The sequence below is a fragment of the Aptenodytes patagonicus genome, chromosome Z (genome assembly GCF_965638725.1).
Source record: "Aptenodytes patagonicus chromosome Z, bAptPat1.pri.cur, whole genome shotgun sequence".
Lineage (NCBI taxonomy): Eukaryota > Metazoa > Chordata > Aves > Sphenisciformes > Spheniscidae > Aptenodytes > Aptenodytes patagonicus.
In genome coordinates, this window is record NC_134982.1 from 82,965,775 (window position 1) to 82,984,289 (window position 18,515).

An 18,515-nucleotide genomic window follows, 5' to 3' on the forward strand; every position below is an offset into this window, starting at 1 on the left:
GAATGCTGTGGGAGACGGTGTCAAAGGCTTTACTGAAGTCCAGGTAGACCACCTCCACAGCCTTTCCCTCATCCACTAGGCGGGTCACCTGGTCATAGAAGGAGATCAGGTTGGTCAAGCAGGACCTGCCTCTCATGAACCCATGCTGGCTAGGCCTGATCCCCTGGTTGTCCCACTCATGCCTTGTGAGTGCCCTCAAGATGAACCGCTCCATAATCTTCCCCGGCACCGAGGTCAGGCTGACAGGCCTGTAATTCCCCAATTGCAATCCAAGTTTAATAATATCTTTTTAAAAAGGGGGCATCTTAGCATCAAAAAGAAACAAAAGAGCAAAACCTTTCCAGTGAGGAATCTGGATCTTCTTTAGTGAAATTCACTGCAATGCCATAGTACAACTATAGTCTTTGTAAAAGCTGCTAATTAAACAGCTCTAATGCAGCAGAGTGATTATGATTCTGCCACATGGTGACTATGAACCATGGATCATACTGTGAATCCCATGGTACCTTGTGATCCATGGTTAGGCTCTATGATCGGTCTTTATTCAACAAAGAGTTTGATGGTAAAAAGAAAAATAGGGAAAATTTTTCTGTGATTGGGCAGTTCTAGCATGCACAAATCTCTGTATTACAGGTGTGATGTTGTAATTGTTTCTTATAATCTCTCTTCTGGAAGTGAATTTATCTATATCCTTTCAGTGGGCCTATAGATATATTCCAGACACCAAATATCCTTATGCTTAAGCATTACTGTGACTAGTTAAATACATATACTTAAAATATAAATGCAGAAATAGACTTTCCTGTCCTGTAGCCTATTTTTTTTGGCTTTGTGTTGGTTATGCACATGGGAACTTCATTCTGGTACAGAAATACTTTGCAGCCAGGACCAAAGTACATTTTCCATTTACTGCAGTGTTCTGAGTGTGTCACACTGCTTCTGTCTTGACAGATTTTTATTCCATCCAGTTTCACTGTTCTTTCTAAAAAAATACTTATAGTTCCTAATTAAATATCGTTTGGGCTGATCTTTGACTGATATGCGTTTAGTGCTCTTGAAGTCATCAGAACAATAAATCAACCATGGCTCTGAGCAAGCCTGCCTTTGTATGTATACATATATTTGTAACAAGCAATTGCAGAATTAAGGTGCTCAGTGCTTATTTGTATTCTATCTTAGAACAGAAATAAATTAGATCATGCAGAGTTTTCTCCTGCTGATGACTTATAGAGACGTTAGTCACTGAATTCAGTAAGAGTTTTTCTCCTACTTTTAGTAGCTGAGGATCTGCCCAGACTATGTTCACCTTGGAGAGTTATACAATACAAGCAATACAAGTCTTGCAAAGACTCAAAAAACATATAAGCTTGGGAACTCTGAAAATTAAGTGATGGAATTTTGTTAGTGCTCAGCAATGTCTTAATTTTACTTATGTTCCATCTATATCTGTCAGTGAGTAGCACATCTGAACACCTAGAGTTCATAACATTGATCCTCCATCAATCCTTGATGGGATTGAATTCTGAGTCACCTCTGAATCAAGGCTTTCAAATTCAATTTGGGTCTTTCCTAGCTTACAAAAAGAAGTTTTGACTAATCTGTATCATTCCTGGATGAAGAGCAATGCCTTGTTCCTTTCCCTCTTAAGAACAGAGAAGTGTAACTAATATGGAGAAGCTTATCCTGGATGCATGTGAGCCAGCAATTTCTCAGGGTCAAATATTCTCACTGAGCTTTTAAAAATAAAAATTAAAAAAAGTCAAAACTGAAGCCTATTTCACTGAAGCTAATGTTCTGTGCTCAGAACAACCTGGAATCAGGCCATGAGGTTCACAGAGGTTGCAGTGGCTGTGCAGTCTTCTTTGGTGAAGATACACATACATAGGTTTTCAATTTCTCATTAACATTAATTGATTCTTCTTTGTTACAAAATTTCATTTACCAAGATTTATGAGCCAGCTTTCCTCTCTGGATAGCTATACATTTCTGTCCTATTGTTGTGGGTGACGATCTGTTTAAACATATGCATGTCTTTGTGGACTATCAGCTGGACTGTGGTAATGTGATCTGCTTGAATATGAAACCTTCAGCATTTAAGAAATATAAGCCAGCACAGAATATTGGGGAGATTTGGTCTATCAACCCAGGTAACAATAAGCACGTTCATTTTATCTTCTTCCTTACACAGTAGCTTCCTGTGGAACACTGATTAAAGCAAATGCACAGTTTCAGCCTTCATCTTAAAGGCTCCATAGCCTGGGGCAAGGGTTAAAGACCTACAAGGACAAGACCAAAAAGGGCTTGTAGGTCTGACTTGAAGACTGTGATTGACCACTTCACCTCTGGGATCCACTGAAGCTCTCCAAGATGGTTACAAAGCCCGTTGTATGGTAACAGAATGCTCATAGAGATGGGTACAGGTTCAGAATGAAACTCTGCAGAAGGCAAAGATGCCTGCAAGTTTCATTACCGTCCTTCCCAAAGGCAAAGTGTGTTTGACCTAGCCTTTGTCTGAATGATTCTCAGAATATGCATTTATAAAAATGTTCTGGAACATCTTCTCCCAAATTAGGGAAAAAGCACTCTGTCTTAGGCTGGTACAGATTGTATGCTTTTTTCTCAGTGAAGAGGGTGTGAGACAAAACAGTGTGATAAATGGCGGCTGCATGTTTTGTAATGTTAATAGATAATGGCGTTGCTACTAGAAGCACTTTACTGTGGTAGTAAGCTGAATCTGAGAAGAGAAGAGAATTCCCTTTACAGTTTTACCATTTACTTCAAGAAAGCAGAGTCAGGTCAACACTGAGCACATAGGAAAACTCATCCTTAAGCTATTTATGTATGTGCTGTGAAGAGGTGACTGCTGTGGACAAGACAACTGCCAATTAGCTGTACAGCCTTAACCTGCTGCATAGGGATTTTTTTTTTCTGATTATATTGATCAATTTTAATGGTGGATTATTATAATAGCTAATCAAAGATACGTCCCCCTCCTTTTTTTCCTGTTTGTTTGGGTTTTTTTCCTATTTTCTCAGAAGTTTTCAAATGAACTGGAGTCAGAAAATAACTTCTAGGAGTCAGAGGGAATGATGGTTTTATGGATATAGGGTATAGACATTTTATACTGACATGCAGAGGAGTTAACTTATTCTGTGTGGATGAAGACAAACTGTGTTAGGAAGACACAGTACCGCATCAAGGTACAGTGCAGGATAAAATATTCCTCAGTGCCTTCACAGAAGCCTGAGCCTCTGAGCCAGACTTCCTTTCTAAGATGGGGCTAAGGAGCCAAGATAGCTTTGTCTATATAACTGAAGCAGCTTCTGTAAGAACAAAGGTTAATTTCAAATGCAGAACTTTTTTGAAGTTACATAGCATCAGTGAGATTACACTTCGGAACCACTCATCCACAAAAGACAGAGGATTAGGTAAGATGTCAAGGGAAGTTACTGGAAAGTGAACATTGCAGTAAATTAGATCCTGTGTTTTGTTTGGTGTATTGTAACACGTTCATTTGTTGGTAGAAGACTTACAGTTCAAGATTTAAGGTTATGCCAAATTTCTAATTGCTCTATCCACCTAAGGCTGACTCTGCAAGGTACAAACTTTCTCTTGTAATGAGTGCTCTCAACACTTCATTAATAACAAAGGACATTCATGGTACTTAGTATATTGTAGAACTGTGCTTAAACATGATTTTTTCCATGTGAATTCGAAAGTTCATATCTGCATAGCTTATTCTGATTCAATGCCAAATCTATCAGACTTACTTACACTAAATAGGTCCTTGTTTGGAGAGCCTGTGTCAGTGGGATGACTGTTCATGGAATAAGATCGTGCTTGATTAATGATATCAAAATCTGGGCCGTAATGAGAATGTCATCATGGAAGTCATTGAACAGTTATTGGTCTGTTGGCTGCTATCAGTGTGTTACCCCAGAAAGCCATAAATGGTGGTAGGAATTCTTGCAATACATTTTAACATAAATGTGTATTGAATTTACAGTACTAATTTGGGTACTTGCATTGAGGATTTGTAGGAGCAACACCATTTCAGTTTTCTTCCTTTCTGGCCATATGAAATCACAAAGTTAGCCAGAGACATGGATTTCTCCTTGAAACACAAACTATTAGCTTAAATTAAAACCAGTTGTCTGGGCTAACTCTTACCATATCCTTGTTCTGAGGAAAGCCAGAGAGATTAAATATTTTGTTAAAATATTTTAATATGTTTAAAGTTAAATATTTTGAGTTTTGCTAAAAAACAGAAGAATAATTATGGGAAGGATTTAAAATTTCTGAGTTCCTGGTGATAAAAATAAGAATCTGGAGTCAAAATATCGTTAAATAGGTACTGGGCATGGTCTCTTATTACAAACTGATTTGCATTCCTCATATTTCATTGCATATTTCAGTATACTAAGCATTAACAAAAACATTAGGATACCTTTAACTGTGGGACATGATTTGCTAATAAAAAGTTTAATCTAAAGTGATTGAGCCGCAAAGGTTTGGATATAACTCTGAGGTTCTCTTAACACCTCCACATGAAGCGGTGTCTGCACCGCTGCCTTCTGTGGAATAATCCCTTGAATGGAGATGGGTGATGGGGAAGGAGGGGTTTCCATTCTGCCTTCAGATAAGCGTGTACGTGATGGATTTGACAGTGCTGTGGTGTCAGAGATGGAGACAAAGTGAGATCTGCTTGCCAAAGCCCACTAAAGAAGTGAGGGGCTGTGAGTGTGTGGTGCGGAGCCAAAGCACAAACTACTCCATGCAGCATTGTCTTCTGGCCAAAGCCAGTTAGAAGCCATATATGTCTAACAAGCGTATGTAATGTGCAGATGGGGACTCATGCTAAGAAAGTTATTTTGGGGTGGCTGTGGGGAAGATTATACAGTCTCCCTTCCATGCACCATTTTCCCCCCCACGGTGAATGCAGGGAAGAAAAAGGAAAAACAAAACCAGATGTCCTTTAAATACTTTTCACCTAGTCTCATGCAGTTTTGCTATTGTCATGGAAAATTTCTGTGAGAATAATAATAAATAAAGAAGTCATAGTCTAAAATACGGATTCAGGTGAGAAGTTTCTTCTGTGTTTTGGGCAGCTAACCGTCTTCTCTGGAGTTCACTCTGATTCTGAGGCAACAATTAGATTAACTTTTAAAAGAGGGACACAGAGAAAAGGGTCTTTTCTTCTTAGTTCAGGGCCTGTGGTAGGGTCACATCCTTTGCATTGGCTTATACTGGACAGTTCTCCAGCCTTTAATTGTGTGACCTAATGCAGGGTCATGGATCCAAGAGTTCTCAAGAGGGATACAGAGCCCAAATAGAGTAAATGAAAAAGGAAATAATGCCATGGTGGTTTTTATGCATGACATTGTACTCGAGCTCATAACATGATAAAACTCATCTTTGGGGAGGTCAGAAAATCCTGGTGTCTAAATGATTTTTGTGAGAGTAAGGCACAAAGGAAAAAGAATCATATAGAATACAAAGTTCATTTTCCCCCTCTGTATAAGTAAAAGCCAGTGACACTTTGCAACTACAGCAGACCTCTCTAAGGGTATAGCAGTTGCCATGCCACTCTTCATGCTTGAGGGCAAGCCTATGGGAAAAGTATACTCTTCCAGTCTTGTCAAATGCAGTGGATTCCTGTTCAGCCTATGGTTTTGCATAGAATAGACCTAAGACATTCAGGAGAGTTTAATTAAATTATTACTGATGTGTATCAAAAAGAATCAACTAACTTGTTCTAACGTGTAAGAGAAAAAGACTTCTTAAGCTTGTCTAGCCTTCTGCTTTAAAGTTGAACCTAGCTGCTTAGGTCTTTGGTTTTTCAGTCCTAGAGAGTGTTTCACAGTAATTTGTGACTTTGTAAGGATACCTCTTTACTAGTCTGGTGTGTCAGAGAACCAGCCCTTAAGAGCGGCAGGATGGAGGAAGAGAACTGCAGCTGAGACAAGGCTGCAGTTTGGGAAAGAGGGATAATGCTGGAGCATGAGTTGGATTAATAAACAGGCTAATTATATGTAGCCTCCAAGGCCCCTGCCTATGGTGAAGACAGATGAAACTTTTCAGGTCTGTCTTGGCCCAAATGTATCCGAATGTTTTTTCCAAGGGTAGTGATCTCCATTATCTTCACACATGTGTGGAGAGGAGGGATAGATGTGGGCAGTATCTCTTCCCTCCTTGGTGCACAAGCAGTCTGGTAGTCCTGTTGGTGGCTGCTTCTGCCTTTTTGCATGGGCCTTTTGGCCAAAGAGAGAAAGAGAGGAGGAGGAAATGGAAATTCTTGGGACACGTGGTCCTTAAGGTGCAAAGGTAAATGCTTTAGTCCCCAAATTGGCCGTGATATTCCTGCTTCTTGGCACACTTGTTGGTGTTCTAGAAATGAAGATTTGGACAGATTATATGTTTCTGAGAAAAAGAAAGTCATGATGGCAGTGTCTCATGACTGCTTGAGCTTTGAACTGCCAACTGTGTGGCTGTGACTAAATGTTTATGAGGAGCAGTAACATCAGGTTACACTTGCAGGTGGGGAAATGTCCTTAGAATATTCCATATAACATCAGAAGCTATGATATTTTGTCACTTTTAGCCACCTTTCATGCCTGACCCAGGGCACCCTGATCTGCAGCTGTAGTCACAGAGCCCTTGAGCTCTAGCATCCCTATAAGGGCATCTTTGCTTGATGAGCTTGGTGGGTTCCACCATCTCTCAGAACAGGACTGGAGTTCACCACAGACTCATTATGCTCAAAAAAGGAGAGCTGCCAAATTCTTAGTGGGGGATAACGTTTCTTCTCAAACAAGAACACCACCAAGAAGCTAAGATGGAAAGATACTGGAATGTTTTTGTCTTGTTTTTATTTAAAATTTTTAGAGTTAAGCATTTCCATCTATGGGATATTCTTATGCCTTTTTGTAGTTGACGCTGAAGGTAGTAGAGGTTGTAGAATTTGAGCACCCAACCACAAGGTAAAGCTTGTGAACACCAGAAATTCCAGATGGGACAATAGTAATGAAGGCTTCTGTTGCTCTGGGATAGCAAAATGGGGAAAAAGACTAAAAATATTACAACCAAATAAATATAAGTGTCTCCTTAGTATTTGTCATTCTCTCACATGGATTGGATAATAGCGAGGACATTTCATAGGTGGTTGACCAGCCACCTTCCACAGCAGTTGGTGTGTTACCAGATGTGTCAAAAGCATTCAGTGGGAGTCTCACAGGTTACCTCTTAAGCTTTTCTGCAGTTTGGGAGAATCCTTCAGACATCTGTAAAACTTTTGTCACGGACTTGCATGCGATGCCTTCATCTGCCAGGTGCAAGTGACTTGTAGCTCATTTTGTTGTGCCTGGCACGGTGGGTGATGGTATTTGAAGCTGAGGAGATGATGCTCTGCTCTGGGAAGAGAATGCCACATAGTCAGGCTCAAAGATGTCTAGGAAGTAGCAGCCCACCAATCCCTTAATTGTGGTTTCATCTATGGAAAAAGAAATTACTAGTGAGGTTTGTGCTGGAGGGCTTACATCTAGGTTCATTACTTCTACCTTAGTCAATACATGTTGTGTATTGACCCCTGGCTATGGTTCTAGCCTGCCCTTATTTCTGTGCTTGCTTTTAAGATGTGTGATTCATGAAATTCACATCTACAAACATGCCCAGCTCAGTGAGATATCTCCTGATGAGGGAGAATAAATGAATTAACTTTCAAAGGAAGGAAGCTTGCTATAAAACCAGCTGATAAGTCTGTAGATCTTAAGCTTTTTCCTTGGGGGCTGTAGCGAATCAGCTTTTGTCATCAAGAGAAAAACCTGGCTTCTTCATCTAGCTTGATATATTTGATAGAGAGGGAAAAAGCATGACTTTCATCAGATGTCTGTTTTAACCGAGCAAAACAAATACATGCAACAGGAAAATCCTGGGGATTCTTCAAGTGCTCTGACCGCTAAGGATGGACGATTGATCTGAAGCTTGGTTTTAAACAGGAGCCAGCAATAATATACAATACATTATTGTCTGCAGTCTAAACATTGCCACGGTCTCCACTTCACCCTCTGGTACTGTAGGACTAGTTTCTCTTCATCTGCTGGTGTAAGCCCTGGGGTTTGCCTGCATAATATTGCTAAGTTACTGGAGTGTACTCCAGCTATAAAAACATTGCACATGGCTTTTAACACACACAAAAATTGAATCTGCCCTGCTGGTGTTAGTGGCTATGCCATTTGTTTATCGACCAGACAAGTCGTCTCTTAATTTCCTTGTTGCCAGTGTTTTGGCTGGGAAATTGAGGTGCATTCAGACATCATAATAAAGATACTGTAAGAATGTGACACGATGAATTATCCTGCTAAATATGGAACCTGTTGTGCCTCCAAAAATAGGAGTTAATTTTAGAGACTGCATGGATTTAATACATTTTATTAGCTTCACCATTAACTTTTTTGCTTTTTAGAGGAAGTTTCTGTGCAAGGGTCAAATCCTTTTCTCTTTGGTACTTTGAAGGAGTCAGGATGTTTCAGCTACATTGACTGACATGCTGGAAGTCACGATTGGAGCACAAGTCCTTTTTCCATGGCCTCTTGAAAGACTTTATCAGTTTTGAGGTTGAGTCCATGAAAGAGCTCAGCAGAACCTGAGCTCCATTGTACAATTTTTTCCCAAGTGCTTGGCAGTGGCAGAGGAAATTCCTAGAGCTTCTCGCTGTTCTTCCTTCAGCTATCAGCACCTTTCTTCATATGCCACCCTCTGTGTTTCCTGCTCTATTGCCCAGCTTTTGTGTAGGCTGACTGGGGAACAATGTGGTTTCCAACCCAAGTTCTCACTATGAGAGAAAAAGCCACGTTGACAGTGAAGTAGGACCAGCGCTCTTTTGACATACGATAAACTGAATTTCCACATTGCTGTGAGGATAAAGAAGTGGGGGATTATTAAGTAGTGCTTCCAGAACATGCACCCAAAATATCAATAGTTTGGTAGCCATGTCTTTCTGACCAAGGAGACTGGTGGTGAGCAAGTGTCTCAGCACTAATCATGTCAGAGAGGTGACATGGATAGTAAAATATCATCCCTGCACATTCCAAGTGATTGCACTTACTGCACACAAACAGTAGGTCCTGATTAGCTGTCTCTGTGCTGTATGGGTCACCATATCCCTGAAGTGCTAAGTCTGCTGTGCATGAAGTATACAAGCCCACAGTCCACTCCAGGTGAGAAGTGCAGGAAAGATTGTGCAAACTTTCTCATCACGTAATTTAGGGATGCCATTCAGCTGGAGAAGTGTTTTGAGCACTGTTTTTGTCCCAAGTGCTCAACAGAAAACATAAACCTTTCTCCTTCTTTTTTTTTGTCATGTGGTTTTGGAAGATTGCAGGACAACTTTTAAGTGTTTTTTGATTTATATAGCAGGCCTTTATTAAGGTCTCGCTTTGTTTTTTACATATCATCCCAACAATTATTATGCACATTAAGTGCACACTCAATCATACAGAATTTTAATTTATTTTCAAACTGGACAGACAAATTGCAGAGTCGTATCTCCTACCATAAATGACTGCTAATTGGAATCTGATTTTTGTACTTTACCAGATTTTTGTTAAAATAGGAATTCTGGAATCACAGCAAAACACTCTTTAACTAGAGCAATTGCAAGCTGCCATGTTTTAACATCTTTGTACCCTTTATCTTATCACTAGCGTTCCTGAAATAAATGAATATTTACTTGGTATATGATGGAATGACAATAAGGGCATTTTGCTGATTGCTCTGTCACGTTTTTGCATTCTTTGTGAATTTATCCTCACAAATTCTTTAATATACCAAATAGGTGGCAAAGAATGGGACTTTGGACTTAACTTATTGGGCTGTTCTGGTTAGGCTGCATTTTTCCTTAAACACGTGGGGTTTTTATAATTTAGTTTTTATGGTAAAACACCCTTTGATAAAGTTGTTATCTGTATGACAGCAGCTGACTTTAATATATGAACCAAATAAATACTTGTGGGGTCAGTAGAATAGATTCAACACAAAGAAAGATATGCCACCCATCTTTTAAATGTGCAGTATTATCAATATTGCATATATGGGCATACTACAAGACAAATTTAAGGCAGATTTCCATATAGAAATGCTCTTGTGCAACTTGGATGAGTAAGTTCTCTGCTAAAGTGACCTCTCTTACACAAGTACTGATTGAACCCTGGATTTTGAAGTCTTATAGCCATTCGTTAAGTTTCCTTGCTTTAACAGAATGCAGATGACAACTCAGAGCTAACTTTAATGGTGTTATGCACAAGCTCCATTTAGAGGCAGTGATCCAGATCAGTTGATGGAAAAATTGCTTTACTATTAATCTTGCACTGTTCACCCATTTTCCTATGCTTTCAATAAGTTTCTCCCAGAAAGAATGTTGTGGGATTGTTTGACAGTATTTACTTTTTGATCCATTGTATTTGTTACTAGAAAACTGTTAAAATACATTGCTTTTCTTACATGTCTCATTTTCTTGTCTAACTGGATCGATATCTGCTATTTAATTGCAAACATTTTAACTACTAATTTTCATATACATCATGGCTGCTGTGTGTCCTCAGAACAGAGGGGGCTGCCCTGGAGAGATCTTTCTTTGCTCCGTTGTTTCATGATGCTGCCATTGGGACAGTATGGTGGGATAACTGCATCCATCATTCTGTATTGGCCATGATAGCAGATCTGCCCCTTGATGCAGAAAAAGCTGTCTTCTGCAGAAGTCTTTAGTAAAAAAGTATGTTATCCGTGTGGTCTGAAGAGCTGAATGAAGCATTCTGGTACTTCTGAGGGTGAATGCTTCTTTGCTTTCCTTATCTTAAAGTGTGTCTAATAGACGTGCTCTGTCCCTCTACCCTAGACATGCTCTGTCCCGTTACCTCTAAGTTAGAAACTCCCTACAACATGTATAAAGAAACTTACACTATGGAATTGATATTACAGCTGTAATAACAAATCAGAGTTTCTACCTAGGAGGAAAAAGAAAATTGGCACATTGCCTCCTTTCACACTTGCATTCCTTTCAAGCCCAAAACAAGCGTAATATTGATGTGAATGAAACTGCTTGGGGTGATGTAGTTTCTGCCTTTTGCTAGGTAGCCTTGAGACAACTACAGAGGTAAGACAGATTGCATGTCCAGTATGAATAAGCAGTGCTCTCCTGCAACAGTGACTGTTGTGTTCTGGCCTACTGTAGTTGAGGAAGAGAATAGCTGTCTTGTAACAAATATTTTGGATTTGTGCTGTTTTCTACAGCTGAACATGTTGATTTTAGGTCTCATCAGTTCTACCTGAAGTCTGAGCAAAAACTAGAAAGGAGTCAGTTTACTGTTTCATTCCCAGGATATGAACATTAGAACCTTGATTTTCTTTATAGTGTTTGGGTGAAAGAGGCAACCAAGCCAACAGTATAATGGTGATTTAGCTTGGAAGTAAAATATTAGATGTGCTATTTGCTTTGTTTCAGTTTCCAAGTGGAAGGCTATTGTTTACAAATTATTATTCCATGGATGCTAAACTATACTGGCAGCATTCTAGACTAATTCAACTTTTTCACACAAAAAGGGCTTTGTGCACGCAACATGTCTAGTGCATTCCGTCACCTTTGTTTCCCCATGAGGCAAGATGACGACTTGATGGAAATATGACATTAGAAGCTGCTGTGGAGCAGCCAGTGAAGAACGTTTGCTTTTTTTGTGTGTCTCAAGTGAGATTCTAGTGATGACTAAAAAGGTCAGGTAGGAGGCTTGCAGATGTAAAATTGTTTTACTGCGAAAGTAAATTCTCTTGGACTGGATTTAATTAACGCAGTTGAGTTGCAAAGTCTACTCCAACAGAGGTCACAGAGGAGCCTGAAGGCTGCTGTTACCTCTGCCTAGAGACTGAGGGAGGGACTCAGTCTCCAATCACAGTGTACTTCATCGCATAAAGTTTGCGTAAAATACTCATGCTTTGTGGTAGGTCCATTTTCATATTCAAATCTGGGTCACTTGATTTTCCAACTATCTTATTTTTTTAAGCATAAAACTACTGGAAGAGGAGAACTAAGCTGACTTGATAGTGGAATGTGATACTCAGTCTTTGTTATCTTTGTTTTCTTCCTCTAGATGAAGTGGTTCATGTCTCAGTCCCTGAGAAGCTCACCTTTGAGGAAGCTAAAGAGCTGTGTCGGAAAAGAGATGGCGTTCTTGCTTCTGTTGGGAATCTGTATGTCGCCTGGAGGAATGGCTTTGACCAGTGTGACTATGGCTGGCTGGCGGATGGCAGCGTTCGTTACCCAGCCTCGGTGGCAAGGCCCCAGTGTGGTGGAGGTTTACTTGGGGTGAGAACCCTGTATCGCTATGAGAACCAAACAGGCTTTCCTTACCCAGATAGCAAGTTTGATGCCTACTGCTACGAACGTAAGCTTTTTTTTAGTTATAATTTTCAGTATGCTCACCATGTTAACCCTGAAAAGTGTTTTCTTTAATATGTGTTTTGTTTCAGTTCTCATGGCATGCATGAGTTTTTAAAAAATTGTTTTATCACTATGGCTTTATAAAAAAGAGAGAAAAGCCGAACTAAAACAAATGTCGTAAAGTAACATTGGCAGATAAAGATAGGCAAAGTTTTAAGGTAAGATTTCAGCCTGAGTAGTGTTTTTACACAGTGACACACCATATCCACAGTCACCCTGAGACTGCAGATGATACATACTTTGGTGCCTGAGTGCACCCTGGTATTTTGTGTCATGTCAATGAACATAAGAACAGAAGAAATGTCCTACTTGACCAGGTGAATGACTGTCATCTAATTTGATATTCTGGATCGTGGCAATAGGAGAGGCTGTTTACAGACTGCATACAAGCCTGGCCATTTTTAGGTCTCTGAGATGCCAGTAATTTGGGGGCTATCTCTGGATTCCAGGCATTTTGTCCCATCATATTTTTTAGGCTTTTAAAGCAGTTGTAAGTTTTCCTCTCACTCACTCACTGTTTCATGTGCCAGTCAGCTGGTACTGTGGATGGTCTAAATTGCCTTTCTTATTGCTGCTTGTTTCTCTTCTGGTATTTTCAGAGGTGCATCAAGCATTTGCCACATTCACCTGGTAGACTGCATCAATCTAAACCAGATCTCCTCCACAGCTATCAGCTTTCTGTTGGCTTTGGGGTTAAATATTCCTCTGTAAGCTCTTCCATCTTCAGTGCCAGCAGCCTGGCTCTGCTATTATTATGGTGCAGCCTATCCTTGCATAGATTCCTTTTATCCCAAATGTTCACCAGCTTCTAGTGTACCTGAGTTTCTCTTCCCTATATCATCTCACCTGTGCATCAGTTCCAGATCCTGTCTGTCTCCCAGGCTTTTCTGGAACTGGCAGTGCTTCATAGACCCCCACCATGGAGGTCCTGGTCTCATCTGCCTGGCCTCCTCCAGAACATCCCTCCTACATTTCTCTCTGTCATTAGTGATGACTGCTTACTCTTTCCCTACACCTCCAGAAACCCGTCCATGCGTCTCATGATGTGCAATGTGTAAGTTTCTGTGTAGCCATTTCAAATACCAGAGACAAGCTATGTGTCTGTTAAGAGAGGTTCCCATCACCTTACTTCTATCCTTTAAGATCCTCTCCATCACAGGAGTGTTCTTTGTGCAAGAGGACACTGATACTGGAAGGTGCATCACATCTAAGAGATCAGATTGCTTCTTCCCAGCTGAATATCCTGCTTCCCGGAGACTTGCAGCCTCCTCAGCCGCATAAAGAGGTTGGACTGCTCAACAGTTTTCCTGCAGGCCTCTCTGTTCAAGGAAGTTCCTGTGGTTGCAAACAGTACAATTGACATTAAGGTGTAAAGGCTACTTGTGTTGAGTTAGAAGTTCGGAACTTGGTCTTTAACTATGAATATCTAGGGGTTTTGGACTCAGTCCTGTGACTGTAAGTCAGAACTGCTTGAAATGTGCAGCCTGTACTGTCCCAATTTTTGTGGATGATGAACCAACTGCAGCTGCAGATCTTTCCAACTCAGGCATTGAAGGCTCATTTATGAGCAAACCTTACTGCCTGAGAACAAATCCCAACACCTGGTGTAACATTACAGTCTGGCTGTTCTCAGACACTCTTCTCCACAATATTTTAAAATAGGATTTTTTTTTTTTTTTCCTTTATTGCTTGTGGGTAAGATGTTCCCAAACTTTGCGTGTGGAAGTAGTCCTAATGGACTTCAAAGGAACTGCATACAGGAATAAGGATTAGTTAAGTTCAGGAATTTGTGCTGTAATCTGCAGAGCAGAGTTTTGTCATATCATTCCTTCTGTCCCTCCCCGAAATTGTTTATGATTGGTTTTAAGTGTCGTGGGTCAAATTGACTTTAATGGGGATGAAATTCATCAGCCCCTCTAAAAGACCGAAGTAGGGACTGGACATTTTGCCTGTAATCTAGTCTTTAGTTAGGACAAATTCCAACTTTCTGTTTGTTTGTGTGAATTTCACCCCTTTCAAACAACATGTACCTTTTCAATGTTCTTTCCGGAAGTTTTAGTTAACAAATTCTAGTGACATACCATTTGTTCTAAAAACATCCTTGATAAGTATTGGGTTGTTGCCTTTTGTATAACTGCTTTTTCTGCACACTTTTGCCCTTGATACACAGAGAATAAATATTTCATCAGTTTGCAACCCAGGAAGTAGACAGTCATGACTATCATCCCTTTTCCAACGAAAAAAAAGACTAAACAGAACCAACACAATTTGGTAGACAGCGGGCTGCTCTCTAGCAAATTTAATTGCAATCAACATTACATCAGAATTAATGAAACGCTGCTAGCTAGATGACTCAGGTTTTGCCAAATGCATCTGGTTTTGTGTAGGGGAATGCAGGAGTATGATGCTGAACCATGTACCCTCCTTCGGGGTGCCTGTCTGCCACATATTTCATAAGTTACTGAAGGCTCTCTCTCCCTCTCAGAAGGTGCTCGGGATCTCACAGGAACCAGCTGTAACTCTTCATTGCTTTTGCTAAAAGATTTATGCAAGTGGTGAGTAATGAGACTTGCTGCCTAGCATCTTGGTCTTTCACATCTCAAGCAGCTGCCTGAAGCAGAGGCTGTAGAGTGAGTCACTCTCTCCTGTTGGAGCCTTGGAGCCAGTCCCTTTTGGGGGGCAGAAAAAGGGAGAGAAAGAAAAAAATGGTTCTACAGTATAGCAGGAGGCTTGAATTTAAGTCCTTGTTTCAAATCATTTTTTGTCTGGAAGTTTCTTCCAAAACTTCCCATTATCTCTATTTCAGTGCAGTAGTCCATCACATAAAGTCCACTATCCTCAAGCTGTGACTGCTTTTAGCTCAATATGAAGCTTTTACGCAGCGATTCCCACCATGCTAGACAACAAAACAATCCTCCCTAAGATCTTGACTCTTTCCACATAAGTCCCATCCAGTGCTTATAGCACTTACTGTGCTCATTAGGTGTCTCACATTACACTGTTATGTTTCCCTCTTTCCCTAAATACCCAGTCATACCAGCAAAAAACTTCTGTTGCTGACAAACAAGAAAAAAGGGAGGTTGTTACATGCATTTATGAGATCTTAGTCAGCTAAAGGGAAAAACACAGAGTGCCTCTGCGAACAGGGCAGGATCAAGCCAGCTACCCAGGTAGTACCAGCGCTGAAGGTCTGCAGCACAGATGTTCATGCAGTGATCTCAGTTTTTTTTACAGCACCCCCGTAAACTTTCCTCTGCCTCCTGGTGAAAGCTAGTGAAGTTCCCATTGACTCAGCTTCGAGGGTTATGGCCACATGTTGCACGTTTAGTCTGAAGTGAAATGGCAATGATGAAGGACCTGCGTCTGCCACTTTTACTCATGCTGAGTAATACTATACTCCCTGAGTAAGGCCACCAAAACAAATGCCTCCCAGCCACAGAAAGGATGAGTCCAGTGCTTTAATTTACACATACTCTGAAGCAATAGATTTGTGGCAAAGCAGGCATCTGTTTTAGTCATTACAAAGACAAATTGTATATTTAAGAAAGGGGATATCTCTTTCTTCAGCCCTCTTAGAGTCTTTGCTCTTATCCTGTGATTAAGTCTCTTTGGTGGAAAGTCTCAAAATATTAATTTTAAATTGCAGTTAAAAGAAACCTCAGTCTGTATTTTGAACATTTGACTTACTTTTAAGAAGGAATCATATTTATTAAAATATATGAAAAACAGTAACCCAAGCAGTAAATTCAACTTAAAAATGGTATGCACTAGTTTCAATAAAACACCCAATCTGGATAACATTTAACAGTATAGTGAAGTTCAGGATTTTAACTTCAGCAGTGTTCTAGTCACAAAATTACATTGTACAAAGTGTCTTGACTTTATGAAAATAAAAGTGGCCCAGAGTAATAATACATGATTTAAAATCTAAAATACTTGTTAAAAAAAATAAAAAAAACCTTCTTCACTTTGATCACAAGTGTTTTTCACTCTACAGAAACCACATGGCTCTAGGTTTCTGAAACTTTATCCGCGTGTTTCCTCTCATCCCTCCAAGACTTTTGCCAGACTTTCTAATTTTTATTTTTGTCTGAGAGGTACCTAATCATGTATCTGATGGGGCTTGAAAAAGTTTCAGGTTAGACACATGATTAAGTACTTGAAGCTCCTTGAAGGCCATCATCAGAGGAAAAGTTTTTCAAGTGTTAACATATAGAACTTCTATTTACAATTAAAAAAAAAAAAGTAGAACAACTGTTGCTGAACACTTATGTTTATTTGTAAGAGAATAAAATATTGTATCAGCAAAAAAAAAAATTCATTTTTAATGGGTACCTATTTAATAGTTAGTTCTGGCACAGAGCTATAGGATATTTATTTAATTCCATCCCTCAGCCCTCCAGTCTCGCCAGGCCTAATTGACTGAAGTTTGTGGGAATCTTGCCACAGACTTCAACTGACTTTGGATGGGGCATTTTATACTATAGTATCTGTAGAATAAATTGCACTCCAGAAATGCGCTAATTAAAATGTATGCAGTTAGTCTTACATAACTGCAACAAAACTGGACTTGATGAACTTCATACAGGTGGTTGAATTTTTGAAACATAAATCTGTGTTTTTCTGAGAAACACTGATTTATTAAAGCTGAATTCTTTTGTAGACCTGTATTGATTTTGGTGAATCTTTCAGCAAAACTTTTTTTGCTTGACTCAAAACACATGTTGACCACTTTGCTCTGGATTTTACTATTTTGTTTCAGATTTGCTCTTTCATTTTGACTTTGTTTCATGCACCTTTGTTGCTTTTCTTTGGTTATGCCACTTTGGTTTGGCATGATGATTTCATTTTAGCTGGAGATTGGAAAATTCCAGTTCTGAGACAGCATTGCCATACGCGTTCATCGTGAATGGACTCCACGTTGTTTTGATTGTTTCAATACAGCCCCATCAAGACTGTATCCAAGTCAACTACTGCTTGTGACTGAGGGCCTCTTTGATGCTTCATCCTCCTAAAGCTCAAAATCAGAGCACATTTATAGAAGAAATAAAGGAAGCAGCAACCTTCATAGTATGTAGCAGGACAGACCTTTGTAAGATGAAAGTGGAGAATAGTTGTCTCTCTGCAAACCTCTCCCCTGCCCACCCCAAAACCTCTTCAACACAAACCCTCTGTTTCTTGTCAGTTCAAATAAGAGTGTTCTGCTAGGACAGGGGTGTTTGGTAATGCAAGGTGACTTGCAAGCAGTGTACTTCTATGGAGGACTTCAGAGCAGGGAAAGAGAAAAAAGCCCCTTCTTTGGGAGGTCCTACGGCATGCAGGCTAAGGCTCAGAAAACATCAACTATGCTGCACTTGTCCAGCAGCAAAAAGGGTAAGATTTTTAGGCATAGCTCAAAAGCTGGCAGAAGAAATGTTGTCTTTCCTTTTGCTGCATGTGACTTAGTTTGGAAAACTTTGAATAACTAGGCAGTTCCGTCCTTCTCCACAGCAACCGTTGGTAGCTACGTGTCCCAGCTATTTCCTGGATGAGGGAATTATTTCCAGCCTGATGTCAGGGACTGTATTACGGGAGATCTGCAGATTTTTGATCAGTTTGGGAATGACCACAGAATACTGAAGACATCGGACGTGGTGACACCCACGGAACAAAATTGTCGATCTGAAGAAAACGAAACACAATAGAGTGCTGAACATAATAAAGCCAGTGTCCTCCACCATTTCACAGTCCTGTATCAGAATGGATAAAATGCCTTTGAGCAGGCAAGCATCTCAAGGTCATGGCACTGACCACAGTGTATACAAGGCTCTTGGCTCTGCTCATGCTTTCTTTCCCCTCTGTGAAGGTGAAGCTATGCGAAGGGCTTAAGCTGCCTTAGCGGGGCAGCTACCACCAGATCACAATTTTCTAGCTCTTATTATTTTGCTAAGAAGGTAGATCTCTCTGCTTCTCTCAGATACGTGGTTTAGCAAGACCTACACAGCTGCAGAGATCTCCAGTAATATCTTGGACCAGGTGTAGGAGGAAT

General features: G+C 40.1%; 1 protein-coding gene across 4 annotated transcripts in view; it reads left to right on the plus strand.

Annotated features, from left to right (window-relative positions):
• Positions 1-18,515, plus strand: part of VCAN (versican) — a 113,329-nt gene that overhangs the window by 31,300 nt on the left and 63,514 nt on the right. For all 4 annotated transcript variants that reach the window (XM_076361914.1, XM_076361917.1, XM_076361916.1 and 1 more), the window contains exon 6: positions 12,138-12,431. In XM_076361914.1, coding sequence (XP_076218029.1) covers positions 12,138-12,431 — 294 coding nt within the window. The remainder of the gene's footprint in view (positions 1-12,137; positions 12,432-18,515) is intronic.